Below are 24,082 nucleotides of genomic sequence, written 5' to 3'. Positions count from 1 at the left end.
AGTGGTGCCTTGGATTACAAGCATAATTGGTTCCGGGACCGTGCTCAGACCGTGTTCAGAAACAGCTGAATATGTCATATTATAAGTTACTGTACAGTAATGGAGAGGATGGGAAACACAAGGACTGACAGAGACTGCAGGGAGCAGGAAGGAATGAGCAGGACAGATGTGGGCACATACATGCAGCACTCTCATCCTGGGAGAGAGGGGTTACAGCTATGGAGAGATTACATCCACAGTCCTGTCCCCTGATGTGAGCTGCAGCCTGAAGTGGATCTGCTATGATTTGGAAGGTGAGGGAGACTTCCTGGGTCAGAGTACAGTGCTGTAGACCCCGTTATGCAGACCATGCCCCTCCTCCATTCGCCCTTCCACCCAGTACAGGGAGCTCTTAAACCAAAGCAATGCTCTTAAACCAAGTCATAAATTTGAAAAACTATGAGCTCTTAATACAAGTTACTCTTAATACAAGTTACTCTTAATACAAGTTACTCTTAATACAAGTTACTCTTAATACAAGTTACTCTTAATACAAGTTACTCTTAATACAAGTTACTCTTAATACAAGTTACTCTTAATGCAAGTTACTCTTAATGCAAGTTACTCTTAATGCAAGTTACTCTTAATGCAAGTTACTCTTAAACCAAGGTACCACTGTATAGGTTTGTTTTAAATCATGATAAAAAAATTAAAATAATGTAAAATTGCAAATTGCTTTATATTACATCTACCGTTGATTTAGATTTTGAAAGTTATAACAACACTAAGATTTTAAATTGAAGTTATTTACACATCTGTATGACTTTCATACACCAGTTGATTTGAAAGCATTTCTTCCCAAGAGTAAAGTCCTTTAAATTGTATTGAGTTGCTGTATAGGCAGTGTTACTATTCAACACAACTAGTAGCCTTGCCTAGAGAGTAATGTTACTATTACATGAAGCGATTTTTCAACGATCAACGATTAACTAACTATGGCGAGCGACCTATTCACCCAATTACACGGCACGAAGATTGTTATTTATGATTGTTATTGCGCTCGTCCTGTTGTCGCCACCGCATTCGCCGCTACTGCGAACGGCGTCTTGTGGCATGTGAACAATTTGCAAACGATCAACAATAAAAATAGGTCCAAATTCTATTTCTCGTTGGTCGTTTAATCGTTTTCTATCACACTAAACGATTATCGTTCAAATCCGAAAGATTTAACGATTTTTCAAACGATAATCGTTCCGTGTAATACCACTCTTAGGATGTATTCAATCGCTCTTTTTTTTTATAAAAGGAACCTATTTCTGAAATCATTCAGCACAAGGAGCTGAGGAACTGAACAATATAGGTGATAATTGGTCGTCCTTATCCACAACTGGGGATGAATTTTCCAATGAACACTGTTTGGTTTAACATTTGTGTAACGCAGATGCATTTTTGCATGGCATTGCAGCCAAAAGACCTGGCCTAGCGGACGGCATGATGACCAGGACTGACAGCTGTCAGGATGGGGGACTTGCTACCCAATATACACACAAAATGCCGCCTTAATAGTTCGAAAATGGCCTAAAGCTGTAATTAAATATTTTGTCAGGATTTTGTGCTGAGTTTTCTGTAAAGCAGCCAATGTAATAACTCTTTATAAGGATTACAGGTAAAGGAAAAAAAAAAATCCCCAATATTAACATTGCCTTTGCCTAGCACTTGGAATACCATGGAAAAAAGGTGTTGTGTTTTGCAGCCGTCCTGTCCTTGTGCGGCTCCGCACTTCATATGCATGCATTTCACCATTCAAGTTCCGCTTCAAGTTAACCGGGTCTGACTGTAAATAGAGATCCCTAATAAGAGGACATAAACGCGCTGTGACAGATTCAGTGCAGCTCAGTAATTTTCCGTGATGGCTCACGGGGATGAGACACTGAGGCTGAAAAAAATTGCAAGGCTTCTCAGCCTTTTCCTCGAGTGCCGGATCTCGGTTTCCATGGCGACAGCGCGTCATGTGGGTAATGCCACCTTTTGTCTTTGTCTGCAGGTTGAAGCTGCCACAAATGGGTCATCATCGAGTCTTATAGGCTGTTCGATCTTCATTACCAGAAAACTCGACTTGAGATCAGGGGGAAACAAATGAAGGTGGCGTGGTGTGAGCCGCATGACAACGGCAAATTAGATTCATCTTCATTCAGAGCCGTCAACAGCTCCGGCAATTTGTGAATGTGTCACACAGCCCGTAAACAACAGGTCTGCAATGTAGCAGACGGAGCCAAACCTAAAGCAAAGGGGTTAAAGGAAAGACGGCGAAGACTAGTCAGACATGACGCAAAAGGTTCTATAATATAGAAGCCGAAAACAAGGGAAAGGGATGTCACTCAGCCAAAAGATGGACCGTTGCAAAATAAAATGTTAAAGGGATTCTCCAGTAACAACGACTGACATTTATTATATAGTGCAGTGTATGGCAGCTTTATATGAAGGATTTGGGGATCTTATGTATTATTTTAGGGTGGGTTCACATGTACCGGAATCGCTGCCAGTTCCGCAGCGATTCCCGCCATGGTCAGTTTGAACAATTTTACATAACCGCAGCTGAATTTTCATTCCGCAGCCAGTATGTAAAGCGCCATTCCCTTTAACCCACCGTGGCCTGCTTCTGTGGCTCCCAGGCGGCCAGCTCGGCCAATCGGGGGGCTGCGACAGGACAGCACACAGATTGGCTGAGCGGGACGACAGGGAGCCGGAAGCCACAGAAGGTAGCCGTAGTGCGGATGGGTAAATTATTTACCAGGCCACGGAGGATTAAGGGCGGTGGTGCTTTACATACAGCAGAATGAAAATTCTGCTGCGAGTATATAAACCTATTCAAACTAAGAGTGGTGGGAATCGAGAATTCTGGTACATCATTATTATTAAGATTTTCCTTCCTTTCTGTTAGGGTACTAATACACCAACAGATCTGACGACAGATTATCTGCCAAAGATTTGAAGCCAAACCCAGGAACAGACTATAAACAGGGAACAGGTCATAAAGGAAAGACTGGATTTCTCCTCTTTTCAAATCCACTCCTGGGTTTGGCTTCAAATCTTTGGCAGATAATCTGTCATCAGATCTGTTGGTGTAATAGTACCCTTAGGGTCCTATTCCACGGGCCGAGGAGAGCCCGATCAACGATGTAAACGAGCGGCGATCTGCTATATCTCCGCTCGTTTACTGGGCCTATTCCACGGCCCGATGATCGTTGAGCGAGGGCTGCAAGGACATAGTTACTGATGTCCTTGCAGCATCATATATTACCTGGCTGCAGGGCTTGTCCTCCGATCCGTCTCCTCCCCGGGTGCCCCGCGCTCTATCTTCTGAATGGCCGGTCAACTGACAGGCCACACTCAGCCAATCACAGGCCGCGGCAGTCCCGGCCTGTGATTGGCTGAGCGCTCCGTCAGCTGACCGGCCATTCAGAAGATTGAGTGCGCGGGACCCGGGGATGAAGACAGCGCAGAGAAGAATCCCTGCAGCCAGGTAATGTATAATGATGCTGCTGCTGTTTCTTCTCAAATCGTCGGTCGCCCGCCGCGCACCGCTATTCAACCATAGCAATGTGCAGTGGGGGAATGATGATTTTAGGTCTGGCCCTAAATGAACGATCAGCCGATGACACGATCATCAGCTGATCGTTCTCTCTAATTCACCGAACGATAATCGGCCAAATGGGCCCGATCCGGCCGATTATCGTTACTGTGGAATAGGGCCCTTAGGCTAGGTTCAGGCTGCATTTTTTCTGTCTAACGGGGAAAAAACAGATGGTAAAAACAGATAAATTGTATGCAATACTGCAAGAGCCTTTCTCCATTGACTTACATCATTAGAAAAAAAATTACGGATCAAAGTGGATACCATTTTTTACTGTACATAAAGACATGATTGACCATGTTTTTCTATATGTTAAAGTTAAATGTACTAAAATGGATAGAGTGAAACAGATGCTAAAATTTAGAGCTGGCCTGTAAAAGTCCTTTACATAGCTGGCTATGCTGCCACTTCTGACATTGTTCCAACAGCATACTGCTCCTGGCTGCTGTCCCTCCTTTATATCACACTAGCACAGTATCAAAAGAAACCAGCAAAGGAGGGGCAAAGTGTATAGTTTAGGACATCTGAAACAGATTTAAATCCACCACCAAATCTGCAGACTCTGCATCAGTGTCGGCACAGCAGGGGGGAGATCCCACAGGGTTTGATTTGAAGGAAAAAACAGAACAGGAATTAAGCTGTGCTGATGCACAAGGCTGGGTTTACACATGCAATGTCTTTTCCATCATTCTGCTAGTGGAATTGGAGTTAGTGGGACTGTTGCACGCCGGACACTAGTTAAGCCCAGCACGCCCCAATGACTTTAATCAGGTCTGTCAAATTTTCGTCATAGTGTTGTGCAAAAGTATGAAGTCCAGCACTTTTAATGGAACCTGCAAAGGACGCACCAAAAAAACTTTAACATAGGTATGAACAAAGCCCAAAAACTAGTAGCATCCTGGTTATGAAGGCATCTTGGCATGTATTAGTGGGAGGGGAACCGGTAAAACAAATTTTTTCAAGACTGAGAGCACTACTGGCAATGTATCTAAAAAGAATATGCAGGTTGTAAACTGGTGGGAGAGCCCCGTCAATCAACCAATCCCTTAGCTTGGGTGATATGTCATGAAGGTTAACTAAGGAAACAGCCCTATAAGATCAGCCAGTCTGATGGAACAATCTTTTGCTTTTACAAGATTCCTAATGAATAAATGATGTCCATTTTGAATTACCATTGAAATTGCCAGAAACCTAACAAGAACAACCATGGGTATATACTTCTTAGTAAATGTTCTCAGGCAGTCTATATAACAGTACTGTAATGAAAGGCTATAGAAAACTTTACAGAATGAGTTACTTCGCTAAGCATCATGGTCATTTAACACATTTTAACCCTTAGGGGACACAGCCAGTTTTCATTTTTGCGTTTTCGTTTTTCCCTCCTCGTGTCTATAAGGCCATAGCGCCTGCATTTTTCCACCTAGAGACCCAAATGAGCCCTTATTTTTTTGCGCAACTAATTGTACTTTGCTATGGCAGATGTAATTTTTGCCTAAAATGTGCCGGGAAACCAGAAAAAAATTATATGTGTGGTGAAATTGAAAAAAAAAATAAAAATGTTTTTTTATTTTTATTTGAGGGGGTTTGTTTTTACTCCGTTCGCCCTAGGGTAAAACTGACTTGTTATATATGTTCCTTAAGTTGTTACAATTACAACGATATGTAACATGTATAACTTTTATTTGATTTGATGGCTTGTAAAAAATTAAAACCTTTTAAAGAAAATATATGTTCCTTAAAATCGCTCCATTCCCAGGCTTATAGCGCTTTTATCCTTTGGTCACCGTGTGAGGTGTCATTTTTTGCGCCATGATGTGATCTTTCTATCGGTACCTTGATTGCGCATATACGACTTTTTGATCGCTTTTTATTACAATTATTCTGGATTTGATGCGACCAAAAATGCGCAATTTTGCGCTTTGGGATTTTTTTGCGCTGACGCTGTTTACCGTGTGAGATCAGGAATGTGATTAATTAATAGTTCGGGCGATTACGCACGCAGCGATAGCAAACATGTTTGTTTATTTATTTATTTTTATTTATAAAATGGGGAAAGGGGGGTGATTCAGACTTTTATTAGGGGAGGGGATTTTGTGTTATTAAAAATACATTTTTCTTTTACTTTACACTTATACTAGAAGCCCCACTGGGGGACTTCTAGTATATGCACTCTGATCTCATAGAGATCCATGCAGTATAGTTATACTGCATGAATCCATGAGATCGGTGTTCTATTGCTTTTGGCTGCTGCAGCCAAAAACAGTAGAATGCCGAGCCGGGATCAGCGCCATTACAGCGCAGACCCCGGCCCGGGATGGATGCGGGATCGCCCTTCCCCCCAACCCCCCCCCCCCCGCAATCGCGCCGCAGGGGGGCGATCCCCCCACTAGACCACCAGGGATGGAGATGAGCAAGTATTTAGAAGCAGCTGTCAACTTTGACAGCTGCTTCTAAGTACTTAATTAGCGGGCACGGCGATCGGACCGTGCCCGCTAATAGCCGCGATCTCGGGCTACATGCGGCACCCGGGATCGCGGCAGCTCTGAACTCCCATAGCGGCATGAGGACGTTCAGTAACGTCCTGGTGCAGCTATGGGTTAATCATGTCATAGGAACACATCAAAAGTATTCTGTGCTGAGCCAGAAGAAGTGTTTGGCTGAGCACGGCTCCTGTTGCTCAGGATGGATTCTATAGTAAATCTATGGAGCTTGTCTCCTGCAGAGAAACAAGGAAAGCAGCCCACAGCTGAGTGCTTTTCCCACCTATATTCAAGGCCCTATTCCACCGAACGATTATCACCCACCCTGGAATCACCCGCTTGCTGCAGCCGCGTGTAATAGCGGTGGCAGTGAGCAGGGAATGAGGAGCAAACAAGCGCTAATAGCACTTGTTTGCTCCTCATAGTCACCCCGTGGAATAGGGGCTTCAGCGATCGGTTGGGGGTCTCTCTTTAAACATAAAATTAGCCAGTAACCAGAATGTCTATTGTAAACCAACGGTATATACCAACCGCACTGGATATAGTAGAACAGTTACTTTTATTGCAACGCGTTTCGGCCTTCACAAGTAAAATAAAGGCCTTTTTCAAGCATAAAAAAGTAGACAACATGGGTACATTATATAGGCAAACCCTAATGAAGTGATTGGGAGGAACTACCGGGTCAGTGACCCGGGAGGGTTCGGTCATTAACCCTTTAAGGACGGGGCCCATTTTCGTTTTTGCGTTTTCGGTTTTTCCTCCTTGTGCTTAAAAGGCCATAGCACTTGCATTTTTCCACCTAGAAACCCACATGAGCCCTTATTTTTTGCGTCACTAATTGTACTTTGCAATGACAAGCTGAATTTTTGCATTTGGTACACTACGAAACCAGAAAAAAATTCAATGTGTGGTGAAATTGAAAAAAAAAACAAAACGCATTTCTTTTATTTGGGAGAACTGTGTTTTTACGCCATTCGCCCTGGGGTAAAACTGACTTGTTATGCATGTTGCATTTTTTGCGCCATGATCTGTTCGCGTTCTTTCTATCGGTACCTTGATTGCGCATATACGACTTTTTGATCGCGTTTTATTAGAACTTTTCTGGATTTGATGCGACCAAAAATGCGCAATTTTGCACTTTGGGATTTTTTTTTGCGCGGACGCCGTTTACCGTGCGAGATCAGTAATGTGATTAATTAACCCTTAGGGGACACAGACAGTTTTGGCATTTATAACAGCCAAATTTTTCAAATATGACATGTGTCACTTTATGCCTCTGTAACTTTGGAATGCTTTTATCAATCCTTGTGATTCCAAGATTGTTTTTTCGTGACTTATTCTACTTTATGTTAGTGGTAAATTTGGATCGATACCTTTAGCATTTTTTTGTGAAAAACTCCAAAATGTTGTGAAAAATAAAAAAAATTATTGCATTTCTCTAAATTTGAAAGTTTCTGCCAATAAGGAAGAAAGTTATAAATTATTGATTAATTCATATCTATAACATGTCTACTTTATATTGGCAGCATTTGGTGAACATGCTTTAACTTTTTTTTGGATTTTAGAGACCGTAATTGTTTAGTAGCAACTTTCAAAATTTTTGTGAAAATTTAAACTCAGATTTTTTTAGGGACCAGATCAGTTTTGAAGCATATTCTAGAGGCCTGTATACTAGAAAACACCCATAATTCCCCCCATTTTGAAATCTTTACCCTTTCAAGTATTCAAATTGACATTCATAATTTTTTAACCCTTTACGCATTTCACAGGAATAACTTCAAAGAAAGTGTGAAAAGTAAAAATTTCCACTTTCTTTGCAGAGATCCCAATTCAATCCTATTTCTTTCATACCAAACCAGCTATAAAAAGTAAAATGTAATAAAACATTTATTCCTCTGAATCTGCAGTTTTTATTAATACCCCATTTGTGGACATAAAGTGTTGCACAAGCGCACAACATGGCTTAGAAGAGAGGGAGCACCCTTTGGATTTTGGAGCGTGGATTTGGCTGGAATAAATGTAGGAGACCATGTTACAGTTACAGAGCCCCCCTAGTACTGAGACAGTGGGAACCCCCCACAAGTGACCCCATTTTGAAAACTAAACCCCTTAAGGAACGTAACAAGGGGTACAGTGGGCATTTTGACCCCACAAGTTTTTCACAGTTTTTTGCAAAAGAGGCCCATGAACATTAAAAATCACATTTTTCACACTTACACGTTAGTGAAACCCCAAATTTTCCAAATTCCAAAAAGCTTGGAGAAGCAAAAGCCCCCCAATATTTGTAAAGCAATTTCTCCTGAGTAAGAAAATACCCAATTTGTGAATGTAAAAAATTGTACGGGCGCACAACACGGCTCAGAAGAGAAGGAGCACCTCTGTCTGTGTGTGCACTCCTACTGTAGCAGTAAATGCAACAACGTTTACTGACACTAACGGAGGCTGATGTTTATTAATGGACGCTGAATTACACTAACAGACACTGACACTAACGGACGTTGATGCTTACTAACAGACACTGGCGCTTCCTAATGCACGCTGACTGACACTAACGGATGCTGACTGACGCTTACTAACGGACACTGACTAATGATTACTAACGGACACTGAATGACACTAACGGACACTGACTAACGATTACTAACGGACACTGACTGACGCTTACTAACAGACACTGACTGGCGCTTACTAATGCACGCTGACTGACGCTTACTAACGGATGCTGACTGACGCTTACTAACTGACACTGACTAACGATTACTAACGGACACTGACTAACGATTACTAACGGACACTGACTGACGCTTACTAACGGACACTGACTGACGCTTACTAACGGACACTGACTGACGCTTACTAACGGACACTGACTGACGCTTACTAACAGACACTGACTGACACTTACTAACGGACGCTGACTGACGATTACTAACGGACACTGACTGACGCTTACTAACGGACACTGACTAACAATTGCTGGCTGACGCTTACTAAAAGACACTGACTGATGCTTACTAATGCACACTGACTGACACTTACTAACGGACACTGAATGACGGTTACTAACAGACACTGACTGCCGCTTTCTAACTGACACTGACTGCCGCTTTCTAACTGACGCTGACTAAGATCTCCCTTATCATTGGGAGATCACAGGGGAGGGGGTATTTATTATGTGTGTGCGCTTTGTGTATACACTATGTGGATGCAGGCTCTGATCTCCTCACATAGCATTCAGCTAGTGGGGATCAGACCCTGCATCCAACCTCTGTGGTCCTCACTGTCAGACACTGTGATTGACAGCTCTGATCACCGGTCTCCAATCGTGGGGGGGGGTCATCAGAGGCAGGGGAGGAGGAGAGAGAGGGATCTCTGCCCCAGCTTCCCCCGGTCCCGGACCTCAGCAGAGACCGGGACCCGGGGGTTTCTGATGACTGTGCACCGGCATCAGTGGTTCATTACCGATCCCCTGATGCCGGTGATTGCCTTTCCTGGACCCCTGCTGGGGGTCCAGGAATGGCTTCACTAAACTGTCAGCTATCAGCTGACAGTTTAGTTTCGGCTCCCGGTCACTGTTTACATAAACAGTGATCACCGGGAGCCGGGAAGTTATAGTACGTCCTGGTGCGGAAACTAACCTCCTGCCAGGACGTACTATAACTGCATGGTGCGGCTAGGGGTTAATAGTTCGGGCGATTACGCACGAGGCGATAGCAAACATGTTTATTTATTTGTTTACTTTTATTTAACCCCTAGACGACCCTGGACGTAGGGTTACTTCATGGAAGTCTGTCCCCAGACGACCTGGGTCTTTCTCCCGCTATGAAGCGTGCTCCGGAGCGGAGCGCGCTTCATAGCAGGTGGGGGCCGGCTGCAATAAGCAGCCGGGACCTCACCGGTAATGACACGCTGCAGCGATCGCGCTGCCGCGTGTCATTAACCCCTTAAACGCCGCGATCGCAACGCGACCGCGGCGTTTAAGTGTAAGTGAAAGGGGGAGTCCCCTGTCACTTACCGATCGGGACCCCCGCAGTGTGACTGCGGGGGTCCCGATCGGTAAAACGGACTGCCGGAGGTCTCTTACCTGTCTCCGTGCGGTCCGATCGGCGATCTGCTACACTGAGCCTGCACAGGCAGGCTCAATGAGCAGAGCGCCGATAACACTGATCAATGCTATGCCTATGGCATAGCATTCATCAGTGTATAAATCAAAGTACTGTATGTACAAGTCCCCCAAAGGTACTTCAAAAGTGTAAAAAAAAAAGTTCAAAACACTATTACACTACCCCAAAACCCCTCCCCCAATAAAAGTCTAAATCACCCCCCTTTCCCATTATATAAATAAAACATATAAAAATGAATAAATAGATAAACATATAATATACCGTAGCGTGCGTAATTGTCCGATCTATTAAAATATAACAAGCGTCATTGTGATCGGTAAACGGCGTACACGAAAAGAGGGGAAAAAGTGCGCAGATTACCGATTTTATGTTACATATATTAAAAAAAAATCAATAAAAAGTGATCAAAATGTCCGATCTTCACAAATATGGTATTAATAAAAACTAGAGATCATGGCGGAAAAAATGACACCCCATACAGCCCCGTAGGTGAAAAAATAAAACCGTTATAAGCATCATAATCGGCCCATTTTATTAATATTTAATTGCCAAAAAAAAGGATTTCATAAAAAAATACATATATAACATTAGAGAATCTGTGTAACCTGCATATGGTTGTGTTCGGGCTGACCTATAGAATAATAGTGTCATGTCGCTTTTACCATATAGTGCATTACGTAGACACAGGAACCCCCCAAACGTTACCATATTGCATTCTTATTTACGATTTCACCTATTTATATCTTCATAAATAATATATTTGGAATTCCATCATACATGTTATGGTAAAATGAAGGACGCCATTACAAAGTACAACTATTCCTGTAAAAAACAAGCACTTACATGGCTTGTAGATAGAAAACTGAGAGTGCTAGAGCTCTTAGAAGGGGAGGAGGGAAAAACGGAAACACTAAGATCAAAATTTGCGCGGTCCACTGGGTCATTTTGGGCCTGGTCCTCAAAGGGTTAAAACCTGGGAAAAGGGGGGTGATTCAGACTTTTATTAGGGGAGGGGGCTTTTTACTATAAACACCACTTTTTTTTTTTTACACATATACTAGAAGACCCCCAAGGGGAGATAGATATACAGCAAAGATCAATGAGATAGGCACTCGTTTGCTTTCGGCTGCTGCAGTCGGAAACAAACGAGTGCCGAGCCGGGGACGGCGCCATCTTGGATGAGTCCCTGGTCGGCATCAGTAACGGAGATCGCTCCTCCGGGACAACGTCCCGGAGGAGCGATCTCCCCCACTAGGCCCCAGGGAAAGGTTGCCTCTGGTAATCGGAGGCAGCTGTCAACTTTGACAGCTGCCTCCGATTAGCTAATTAGCGGGCACGGCGATCAGAGCGTGCCCGCTAATAGCCGCGGTCCCGGGCTACACGCGGCACCCGTGACCGCGGCGCTTCGAAGTGCTAATGAGGACATAGGACGTACAGGTACGTCATATGTCCTTAAGAGGTTAATCATCAGCAGATGTGCGTGAACAGCACATGGCTAATGCCGCAACATAAATAAAAACATAAAAACAGAGTAAATGTAAGGTTTAATAACCGAACCCTCCCGGGTCACTGACCCGGTAGTTCCTCCCAATCACTTCATTAGGGTTTGCCTATATAATGTACCCATGTTGTCTACTTTTTTATGCTTAAAAAGGCCTTTATTTCACTTGTGAAGGCCGAAACATGTTGCAATAAAAGTAACTGTTCTACTATATCCAGTGCGGTTGGTATATACCATTAGTAAGTATACGGAGCCAACTTATACCACCACGTATATGCCACAGTACTTCTGCGCTGACCCAAGTTGTACGGGGTTCCTGTTTTGGTCCTGTAACCGGCTGGTTACGATATCTGCATACTCTCTTCCCACCTTCGGTGGTGATGCCCTGGAACAGCTGCGGAGTACAACCATTCATGCCATCAATAGAGTTGTGCCTAATCTTGCACAACTCCTCCAGGTGAGTGGCCCCTTGTAGTCTTCTACTACCACACACCTGGCCTCCTCCTACTACACAAGGAAGCGCCCCCCCTCTCTTCTTTTCTCATATTGTAAACCAACATGCAGCAGAAAGATTGTAAGTGCAGACCTGAAAATCCACAACCTGCCTATATGTCACAGATTGTGCCCAGTTTACGAGGGGAAAGACTGACCTTCACTGATCAAATGAGGTTCTGGAAGTCGGACTTAAACAGCTAGTTATCCCCTGTACTCCTTTAAGAATACCAAACCCTTTAAATACCAGCAACAATATAGCTTTGTAACCTCAACAGTTAAGGTAGTGACTGTCTCTAACTTTCAATAAAGCACCAGTGCAGTTTTACTTTACCTTTCCTCTTTGTCCAGTGTTTTCTTCTCCGCCGGACTAGACTTTTTGGGTGGAACAGGCGGAGCAGCTTTCCTACATATTTCATCAATACTAAGTTTGTTTAAGCAGCTTTTCATTGCAGCCTTCAATAAAATCCTTTCCACAGCAGTCACTCCATCCCCATGAGTGTATTTGGATAAATCCCCTTGGGCAAGGCAATCTGGATCACCCAACCATGGAGGACAGTAGGAATCCGACTTCCCAGACAGTTTCTGATGAAGTTTGATAAGTAAGGACAGCATGCTCTCCTTCACCTCTAGAATGACTGTGGTTAGCTGTGGGGTCGAGCCGGGGGCCGTCCACTTCAAGGCGGAGGTCTTAGGCCGCACAACTTGATTGGCTTCACTGTTGCTCCGGTTTATTATCTCCTGAAACTTCTTCCGCCTTTCAGCAACCAAACTGAAAACTTGAGCAGTGCCGGAGTTCTAGGAAGAGAGTACATATAATAAATGAATAAGGCACCGCACAGTGTGATCACATTATACAACATCTACCGACTGACTATATAACACATGCTTTATTATTTTTCAGAGCTGGCTTCTTCACTTTGGACTTTGAAGCAATAAGTGTCCACATTTTCGACACCATAGGAGAAATTAAAGGGGTATTCCTCTCAAACATAACTTTTGATATGTTGCTGCCCATGGTGAGACTAACAATTCCTTCCATACTTGTTATTATCTAGTCAGTCTCCTTCCCCCAGTTCTGAGTGGCTGCTTTCTGCTGAAAACGCATTCTGCTGCAACTTGACCTCAGAATAACCCTCCCAGCATTACAAAGAAGCTACAATGTTGCAAATAAAGCCTGGCAGGGACTTGTTTACATCAGCCGCCATAGAAGGGGGAGATGGAGACGGAGAGAAAGTCTCACACACAGATCTTTGTGTCTTCAGCATAAAGCAGCAGCTCAAAACTGGGGAAAGCACTGAAAAGATAAGTATGGAAGGAATTGTTAGTCTCAAATTACATAAATTCTATTCAAATTAAATGGTTTGTCTGTACTCCAAAGAAACAAATGTTCTTTGTTGCCAGTCCCTACTCTGGAGAAATGAGGGTCCTGAACATTGTACCCTTTCCCCCCTTCTTCCGGTTATCTGTCCTAATAGAATATATCAAAAAGTCTTTAGACAAAAGAGCTTTGTTAAATTGAAACTCTGTGGTATTTATTACTTGGTTTTTGTCATACTGTGCTTCAAACCCAAACTCTTACCACTTTGTTACAAGGGTATATGAGAGGTCATAAATAACTGTTCAGACTATATTGCAAAAAAAGATTAGCAATTACGCTTAACTGATGCAGAATGAAACAAATGCGGCACACAATGATTATACTTCATTTGCATAGAAGGCCATGCACAGACCTGCACTACGGGCTGATTTATAACCAACACACATGCAGCCCCTTCCAATGCCATTCATCAAAATTAATTTGCTTTCTTCAAAAAGGCAAAAAAAAATGTAGAAGTCCTAGAACTAGTGCTGAACAGAGCGATCCGAAAGATGTAATCTATTAAAGTTATTCACCTACCGCAATTAAAGAAGGCAAGCAGCCGAGGTTAGTCTTAACCAACACTGTCAAACATATCCACAGGGCGCCATTTACCCATCTGACACCAACGTAGTGTTCTTACACCTACATGTGGCTGGTATACCTTTATTTTGTAGTCTGGAATAGTGTAGTAGAATACATAATTCCATAATGGTATAATTAATGTATATACCTGTCATAAGAAAAAGACTTTCGCACATCACAGAGACAATTCAAAAATTTTGATCGACCTGAGTGTTAATACTGCAAATAATCTGGAAAATGAGGCAGGAGAAGTCCACACTTAGTGCCTTCTCCCCCAGCTCTGTGTTATGTGATCTGGTTGGCTACAGAACGTAAGTCTATGGGCCCATCCAGGTCTGACGGACACAAAGCAGGATGAGAACCGCGAGGTTTTCTCCCAGCTCGTTAACCAGATTATGATCCCAACCAATCAAAATTTTTGACACATCAAAAGTTTTTTCTAATGACAGGAACTCTTTAAAAGGGAACAATCGGCACGACTGTGCTGATATGGTTCCCTCAAGCGCCATATAGAGCTACTGTGCAGCTTGTTGGAAGTACTGGTCGTGGTTGCAGCAGTAGCTTTAGTAAGCAGAAAAGAAATTTTATTCTAACTCGTGAGACAGGAGGGACGGCAATTAGTCATCTGGGAAGCCTCCGTGACTAGTCACCCCTCTCTCCCTGTTGGCACGGCGTGGGGGATGACTGACAGGCAGAAATAACAGTTAGAGGCTTCTCTGCCTGTCAATCATCCCCGCACTGCGTGCCGACTAGTCACGGGAGGCTCCCTGCCCAGATGACTAGTTGCCACCCCTCTCCCTGTCTTTTTTTACTTACTTAAGTTACCACTGCAGCCGTGGCCGGTACGTGCTGTGAGCTGCACAGTAGATCTATACAGTGCTGCAGGGAACGATATCAGCACGATCGTGCTGATTTTTTCCTTTAAAGGGGGCAGGGGAGTTACTACTGCAGAGCTACAGGATTTCATAAGACTATTTTGCTGCTCCTATAACCCAGCTTATTTTTCGGACAAAGCTTCCTAGGGGAAAAAAAAATAAAGTATGCAACTGGACTTTACTTGAGAAGGAAGAAAGCTTTCTCTAGTAGGTGGTACTAGCAAGACCATTTTTCATTCTGGAGGGAAGCTAATCTGTGTCCCTTTACAATGTAATGATTTTATCTAAATTGACTGAAAAAGTACATTTTTCTTTATATAATATCATATTACTGTAAACTATTATATTATGAAGAGTTATGATCTCCACAGTCCATGCTTTCTCAGTGTCGTACAACTTATGCTAATGGGTTATACAACACCATGCAAGTCCATAAGCCATGTATGAGACGCCAAAATCCATTCACGCAGAAACATTATACATCTACCTCTCTCTGGAGAGATGGACGCCTGGAACTCTGGTAACGGATAATAAAAAATCATTACTTTTTAGGTTGTTTAAATTCAGATGAACACTGGGTATCGGTACCAAACAGAACTTGGCTAGCCTGCCACCATAATTTTACTATTGTTGTATGCCTTAACTACTAGGAGAGCTCCTGAACACAGATTGGATTCAGTGGTGTGTTGTGATTTCCTCCATAATGCACTTTCCCTAGTGACAGCTACAGGTGGGAAACGTCATAGTAGTTTTATCAAACTTCTAATATGTCAGAAGTTTTAATTGTTGGAGATGCAGGGTGGTGAGATCCGCAACAACTGCTATAAGGGGCAGGCAGAAGTGCTCAGCCAAGCATAAAGAAGAGCAAGCAGTGTACGGATAAACGGAATGTGTACTAAACATTCTCACAAATCTGTATGACACACACTCAGGTAAATACTTCTGTTTGCTTTAGCAACTGGTGGAGGTCTCAGCACACAGAACCCAACAGATCAAAAGCTATGACAGGTCTGTTGGTTATTTGTCAACAGCCATCTGTGTATAAATGTGCATACAGAAAGCTGTCAGTTAATGAGTAGGCCCGCCCACCTGACTACTAAGCCCAGAATAAGCAGAGATTTTCTTGAATAAATGACAAGTTATACTGAATCTCTTTCTGCAAAACTATAAGCCAATCTGCTCTGCTCCTGCTGTATAACATGATGTCCTCACTGCACATAACATTAACCCTTTCGTGTCTACATTAATTTTCATATTTTTTTTTATTACACCACTCCACTGTAGAGTCAGCATGAACACAGATGTACATACAGTACTCAAATTTAATATATTGTAGGATAAGCTAAAATAAAATCCATTTAAGAAATTATAATCAACTTTGTCCATTATCTGGGGGCACTTTACATTTCTTTAAACGAGAGGTCTGGCAATTTTTAAAATTCTGCTGTTGGCAGGGGGTAATTTTCTTACAAGTACGGACTTACCTCTCCCTGTGCCTGCGGTGAGTGGCGGGATCGGCCTCAGGAACCCTGCCGGGCTCTGAGATATCCGGAGCGGACACGTCATGACCCAGCTGATGGCTGCTCAGCCAGTCAGTCAGTGACTGGGGCAGGATGCCACTTCAGTCACTGATTGGCTAAGCAGCCAGTCAATCAGCTTCCCCCCCCCCAAGTCATGATGTCATCACAACTCAGGGGAAAATGCCTTCCAGTGGGGGTCCCAAAGCCGGTCCCGCCGCTAACCATGGGCATGAGGAGAGGTAAGTCCGTACTTGTAATCAAATTCTTCCCTGATGGCTGCCGAATTTTAAAGATCACCAGACTTCTCCTTTAAGTAAGGATACATCTACCTAGAATGGCCATCTGGTACAAAACCACACAAATAAAACAAGCCAAGAACTTACAAGAGTGGATGAATGGCTGTCGGAGCTGGTGCTTGCTGGCGGCTCTCTTCGTACCTCTGGAGCAGTGTCGGGTACTTTTACACGCACATAGTTTATTAGATGACGCATATTACACAGCAAACTGCTACCAGGAAACCAGCTGTCATGGCAACGATCAGGTCCAGCGGTGTCCTGAAAGGAGAAAGGGACGTAATAAATGTAAAAAATCTGCAGCACCAGAGAAGACTGTGAAAAACAACAACAAAGATAAATGTGTCAAAGAAGTAATAAAACATACACAAACACGAGGCATACCTCATCACAAGGCTCGTCCTCTGGATAATTCTCCAACCCAAGCTCTATAAGATACAGGACCATGCAGAGGACGTGTTCTGACATATTCTGATGATCCATCAAAATCTAAAATCAAGGAACAATGTTCAGAGAATACAAAGAATACAAAAAATACATCATTTCACAAGAGGTCAAAGGCTAAAAGTTTATCTAATGCTTGCTATCCAATTTTCTGTGTGCCAAGGAATAGCAGAAAGCGGGTACCGACACAGACAGCGCAGCAGCAGGGGATCAGTGGCAGACGAGTACTTTCTATTTTTTAATCCCAACTTGAGCATGAGTAAAGATAAATAGTTATAAAAGTAGTAGTTCTAGTTTTAAAACAAGATCGGTCCATACACACACCTTGTAGAGAAGAGTGAAGAGCACAATGTGTAAAGTTTTGCAGTGCAAGAGCCTCATGAGTCCTTTATAACTGGGATGTAGAGGAGTTCTCTTCTTGTAGGGCGGCCATGGGTTCCCAGGACATCGGCCAATCTGCTTTAAGCTACAAATGCATAAAACACAACCCCATAAACATTTAGAGAACATCGCTATTAGTACTAAAAAGGTGTACAAAATAGAGAAAGAAATAAAAATTAATCGTGCGAAAAATCGTTATATCGTTTGTATTTAAACGATAATTGTTCTGTGTAATTGCAGGCAACGATCGGAAAATCGATTGTATGTCGTTCATCGATGATTTAGATCTGAACCTAAAATTATCGTTAGTCGTTCGCTGTAATTCCACATTCGTTTGCTCAAGTTACGCATTTGTTCACTAATCGTTCAGTGTAATTGCACATTGTTCATTGTTTTGCTGGGATCAGAAGGAATAAACGATCATAGTAACGATCGCAATAACGATCGTAGTAACGACTGTAACTAACGACCATCGTTCTGTGTAATATGTTGAACAATTTCAGCTTAAAGCCTAACTATAATTTCAGTAGCCAAAAAATGATATTCCTCAAATAAAAAGCCCATGTGTTACCCTTTAAAAAGAGCCCTAAACTGCGTTGATAGCATGTACGCTCGCTGAGATATCCCCAGTTGTTTGGCTCTGAAGAATAAATGAATTTTTCTTCTGGCTGAGAGAAAGTGGGCGTGGCCTATCCCTCATCTCCCTGGCTGGGTCCCTCCATTCACTGAGCAGCACCTTAGCAGATGTATCACACATAGCAGGATTAGATAAAGCCCCAGCATACAGTATCACAATGTAAGATTAGATACAGAGCCCCAGCAGATGGTATCACACACAGTGGGATTAGATAGTCATCTGCTCTCATTACTATGTAGGATAATGTCAGCCATGGAGGTGGGGGCACCTGCTGCAGACCTCTGATAATGAATGTTATATGCACTATGGAAGGACTAAAGCTGTGTTGTGCTGGGACTTGTAGTCCTCCCTTCAGTGACTCACCCACTCTCCCTCATGCAGTACATTGGAGTCATGGTGGCACTGGATACACTTGTCCCTCCATCCAGCTCTTCCCCTGCGCTGCTCCTCACACACAACACCCTCAGCTCTGCTATGTGATCTCTGTGAGGGGAGGGGGGGAGAACATGCTGCTAGGAGGTGAGGGGGGAGGAGGTTTTGTTTATGTGTGTGTCAGGGCTGTTATCTGATGCTGCTGTCAGAGTCTGTACACTAATGGATCTCCAAGAGGGGGCGTGTCCAGCAGGAAGGCAGAAATAAGTCAGAGCCAGACACAGCTCTGAGGGGACTTTTGGCTTTATGTATTTAAAAAACTGTTCATTTTAGGTTATTAATGTATATTGCAAAAAGTCTTATCATGACCTAAGCTAACTAAAACTGAATGGTAAAAATATTTTATAGTTACGCTTTATCGATAACCAATCTTGTTTGTGATAGTTTGTCGTTAATCGTTAAAAATTGCTCTGTGTAATAGTACCCTAACAATAGGCAACTAATGACCACACACACACACACACACACACACACACACTAGAGAAAACATGTATAGGGGGCAGACGGTGTTGGAGGAGAGAAAGATCAAGCATGGATTTCAACTACCTGATCTTTTTGTTCTTGGAGAGAAGTCTGGCAGTGGTTTATCACCTCCCCGCCCCCCCCCACCCCCCCACCCCACAGGCCACTTATTCAGAACTCATGAATGCCCAGCTGAGCACTCAGGTGTATGGCTGGGATGGGAGAGATGGAGAATCAGCTATCGCCATTGTCACTCTGTTTTATCAACAAAGAGTTTTTATTAAGTGTTTATGTCAGATCTTTCTGATTTTGTACTGAGACCAACAAGGTATCTCAGATGGTGCAAATTTGTAGGGGTTTTAAAAGGAGAAGTCCGGCAATTCCTAAAATCCTGCAGCAGGCAAGGGAATAATTGATTGCAAGTAGGCACTTACCGCCTTGCGCCCGCAGTGGACGCGGGAGCTCTGCCCAAATTAATTGGGGCATGTCCTGGTTGATTTCCTGGCCACTCAGCCAATCAGTGACTGGAGCAGTGTGTCCCTAGAGATACCGGAGCCCGGCGGGGGTGCCGTGGGCGCTCCTGCGCTCACCGCAGACACAAAGAGAGGAAGTGCCTATGTGCAATAAATTTCCCACCTCCCCTGCAGGCTGCAGGATTTTAGCATTTGCTGGACTCCTTTAAACAAATCTGGGCCAATAAATCAGTCAAAAAAAATAAAAATAAAAAAAAAGTATATTTATATTTATTTATTAGTGAAATTGTCTCCACTAGTAATGATAAAAAAAATATAATGAACAATTGCTTGACGCTCACAACTCTATATATAAATCATGCACAAGGTAGGTTTGGGAGTGACTGTCGGCCTCTGAACACAATGTTGGTTTTAGGTTCAGCGCTCTGCAAGGATTCTTATCTTTATGACAGATGTTGCTTTATTTTCCTGATACACAGCTATTGATACCCTGCGCAGAGTTAAATAAAAAGTTGTCTGACTGCAGCGACCACAAGGAGGAGCTCAGGAGCGTAGTGCATACTAATGAGTGAGGTTACAGGCAGCAAGAATGTTATCTTCTATGTTAACATCTGCATGGGGTTTTGGATCTGTGATCTCTACAATTTTAGAGACAATAACAAAGCAAAAGAGTTTTGCTCCATTATCATCATAATTTAATTAAAAAAAAAAAAATGGTGAACAGTCATTTAAAAATGTAAAGTCCTTGATCAGTAAACTCTTCACTAGTCATGACATTAGTTAGAATAAACCAAACGGAAAACTCCTTTCGAAGAAAAAAAAAAAAAGGCAAGGTTACTTTAAAGTCTCTTTTTAGCAGGACTTCAGGGAACTGCAACATCCAATTAGCAAATAAATTGCTCTGGAATAAAGGTTAAGCAATATTTGCTCACGCTGGAAGGCAATGCATCATTCATTCTGACGGCTCATTCCAAAAACACTACGAGACGAATGGAAATGAAACCCCGGATGTCAGCTAAATTGCAGGAGAGCATTTTATGCCTACAACTAATGCCCTTTACTGATATTTGGTAAAAAATAAAATCATTTGTCTATAAGAAACAATAATTACGACTGTCTGTTCATTCTAAAAGAGAAAAAAAAAAGATGCAAAACAGTTACACTGCTGCCGTCATAATAGAAATCATACGCCACGTGAATCATTTAGAAGCTCAAAATTACAGGACTCCGAAAGCCGCCACTTACAATGCTGTGTATCGGTCCATGGCAGACTGCACGTCTCTGCGGTACACTGTACGGAGGATAACCATCACAGGGTCAAACTCTTGGTCCCAGACCTCACCTTCAGGAAGGGAAAAGATGACCCAGATTAGTGAATTAGTATTTACAGCCGAGTGCAATACACAGAATATCGGAACTTAAAAGGAACTTTCCAGTTTTAAGGAATTTAATGCGAATTATATAATGATGGTTATTAACTTCTTAAAGTTGTCTGCAAACTCTGCATACTGTCAGTTATAAGCAACAATGCCATTCACACGTCAGCAATATGTACAGTGCATATCAGACCTCCAGACTCGCGCCATAATCATTTATTATTATGCCGGGAGATCCAAAACTGTTTAAATAGTTGCGCTACTGCACTGACATGCTGGGTTAGAACAGTAGCGTGAATATTCAAACAGTTTCAGAGCTACCGTTTTAATAATCATAATGGCGGTAATTCTCAGGTCCGGTCGGCAGTATACAGTACATGCACGAACCGAATATTGCGGACGTGTAAACCTATCAAGACCAAGTTCTAATTTAACACCGCTGAAGTTTGATGCACTGTAGGACTATGTTCACACACAGTATTTTTGCTCAGTAATTTGGTCGGTATTTTGCAACCAAAACCAGGAGTGGACTGAAAACACAGAAAGGCTATGTTCAGACACTGCTGAAATGGAGCGGATGGCCGACATTTAATCAGGGCCGTATTTACCACTAGGCACCAGTGGTCCGGTCTAGAGCAACACCTTGCAGGAGGGCAGCACCAGGGAGCAGGGGGAAAGAAACAAACTTTTCTCTTTTATTTTATTTAGTCCCACACCTCCTGTTTGGACTTGCCAGTAAATCTGGTGTCTTTTCAAGAAAGGGGGGGGGGGGGGGTATGGTAGTATTTGTCAGGTGTGGTGTGGCAGTGTTAAATGTGAAGCCTGGAGCTATTACCTACCAATCTACCAAACCTGTGGTGAAATTTCTTTATGTTTTAAGCAGTCAAAGTGACACTGTCACCTCCTTTGTGCATTCTGACATCTCTACACAGGTGTAAAGGGTAAATTTAGCGTTTTTTCACACCTTATTTCATATCATACGTCATGGTGTTTGTTCAAGTAAAAAGTGTCATTTTATCAACTGCAGATTGCATCAAGTGGGCGTGACCTCGTGACATTAGCAGCACTTAGCCCCGCCCACAACCGCACCATTGGCCCCACCCCCTCGCCGCCCATTGGAACAGGTTGCCGAAAGGTCTAGGCCACACCCCCTTTACGGCGGCCAACCAATGGGCGTCAAGGGGCGGGTCATCGATGTCGTTGTGGGCGGGGCTAAGTGGTGCCATTGCCGCGAGGCCACACCCACTTAATACAATCTGCAGTTGATAAAAGGACACTTTTTACTTGAAAAAGCACCATGACGTATGATATGAAATAAGGTATGAAAACGCTAAATTTACCCTTTACACCTGTGTAGAGATGTCAGAATGCACAAAGGGGGTGACAGTGTCACTTTAAAACCATGAAAAACATGATTCAGACAATGTTTCTACATGTAGAGAAATGCATGTGGCCGAAGCCACACTCCCATTTCTTTATGATGATAACTGGTGCGTGAAGATGGGGAGTCTTCAGGTTTAGTGCCTAGGGCAGCAGCAGCTATTTATACGTCCCTGAATTTAAAGGGGTTATCCAGCGCTACAAAAACATGGCCACTTTTCCCCCTACTGTTGTCTCTAGTTCAGGTGCGGTTTGCAATTAAGCTCCATTTACTTCAATGGAACAGAGTTTCAAAACCCCACCCAAACTGGAGACAACAGTAGGGGGCTAACAAGTGCAGTTATTTAAAATAAAAAAAACAGCTGTTATGAAAGAACGATCGTTATTTGCCATTAAATGACAGGCATCCATTTAATTTCAACAGTGTGTGAACATAGCTTTTGTGTTTTTAATCCGCTGCTGTTGCAAAATACTGAGCAAAAATACTGGGTGGGAACTATCAGTATAGACAAGAATGATCGATCTGGATTTCAGGAGAGGACAACATGGTCTGACATTGTGTCAAACTGGAAGAGAGCTGGACTATACATAACAGTACTAGTACAACACTAGTGCACGCCGCACAGTTACTATACTATTTTGTGAACATCTGTGGTTATTGCATGTTGTGATGACATCTGTGACTGACACTCCTTTTTAGGGGGGATTTGACAATCTCAATAGCTTGCTCACAGAAACACTGGGGGGGTCAATACAAAGATCCAGCTCATCAGTTTCTTGCCTTGTGCTAAGTGCTTCCCATCACTCTTTCTGTCCCTTACTCCAAAATGGATAAGCCAGAGTGCGTCACTGGTTGGTATATCACATGGCTCAGACCTGGCTAGCCCTGGTCAGATGTATTGTAGGGCTTCAGAAGACCTAGACCATTCATGACTGCCCATCCTTGTAATATACAAGGACAGATCAAGTCCGTCAGAAAAAGAGCCACTTGTAAACAGCAGCTCTCCATTGTGCTTCATAAAGAGCGGGGGTCCCAATTGCTGCCTCACTCTTTGATGCCTATATGCTAGAATATAACCGGGGGTGTCATTACACACTGTACCCCTTATACAGTGTTATTTCTACACTGATACCAAAGAGCCGTGCCATCCATTCCCTTGAACAGTATTAATAACAGTCCCAGATTAGAAAGGTTCCCTTACATATACATGAATTAAGTAATTTTACATGTCTAGGAAAGGCAAAGAGAGATTTCCCCCCCCCCCCCCAGGTGGCCATTTCTATTGTTACAAGAATTGCCCATATTAAATTAAAATGTACACATGTATATAAATCAATACAAAGCGATAGAACAAATCCCAGCCCTAGAAGAGATGACGCTACGATTTTGCTGAAACCCTGGAAGGTGTGGAATCACGTGAGATCGGGGTTACCGGAAAGGTCAAGTAAATGCAAATTGAAAAAACTATATTTTGTGCTACAATGCCCCGGAAGAGCCGCCGCATGAAGAACTGTGTCGTATCCTGGAGGCAAATGTTTCTAAGTAATGTACTTGGGAGAAGGTTAACCCCTCACCAGCTGGCTTTGTTGCTGTGAATAGGAAGATGATGTAAACTGATGGGGAAAGACTTACTAAAAATATTAAGGTGCGATC

General features: G+C 43.0%; 1 protein-coding gene across 4 annotated transcripts in view; it reads right to left on the bottom strand.

The window, feature by feature from the left end:
* UBR3 (ubiquitin protein ligase E3 component n-recognin 3) overlaps positions 1-24,082 on the bottom strand; it is a 169,130-nt gene that overhangs the window by 89,369 nt on the left and 55,679 nt on the right. For 2 of the 4 annotated variants that reach the window (XM_069982888.1, XM_069982887.1), the window contains exons 19-24: positions 20,918-21,014; positions 17,612-17,753; positions 17,228-17,332; positions 16,934-17,104; positions 15,518-15,547; positions 12,545-13,008 (exon numbers count right to left, since the gene is read on the bottom strand). In XM_069982888.1, coding sequence (XP_069838989.1) covers positions 12,545-13,008; positions 15,518-15,547; positions 16,934-17,104; positions 17,228-17,332; positions 17,612-17,753; positions 20,918-21,014 — 1,009 coding nt within the window. The remainder of the gene's footprint in view (positions 1-12,544; positions 13,009-15,517; positions 15,548-16,933; positions 17,105-17,227; positions 17,333-17,611; positions 17,754-20,917; positions 21,015-24,082) is intronic. The other 2 variants (XM_069982889.1, XM_069982890.1) reach the window with 1 other exon arrangement.

This window comes from Dendropsophus ebraccatus, chromosome 9 (genome assembly GCF_027789765.1).
Source record: "Dendropsophus ebraccatus isolate aDenEbr1 chromosome 9, aDenEbr1.pat, whole genome shotgun sequence".
Classification (NCBI taxonomy): Eukaryota; Metazoa; Chordata; class Amphibia; order Anura; family Hylidae; genus Dendropsophus; species Dendropsophus ebraccatus.
Note: the sequence above shows the minus strand (reverse complement) of the source record. Positions and strands in the feature narration are given on the sequence as shown.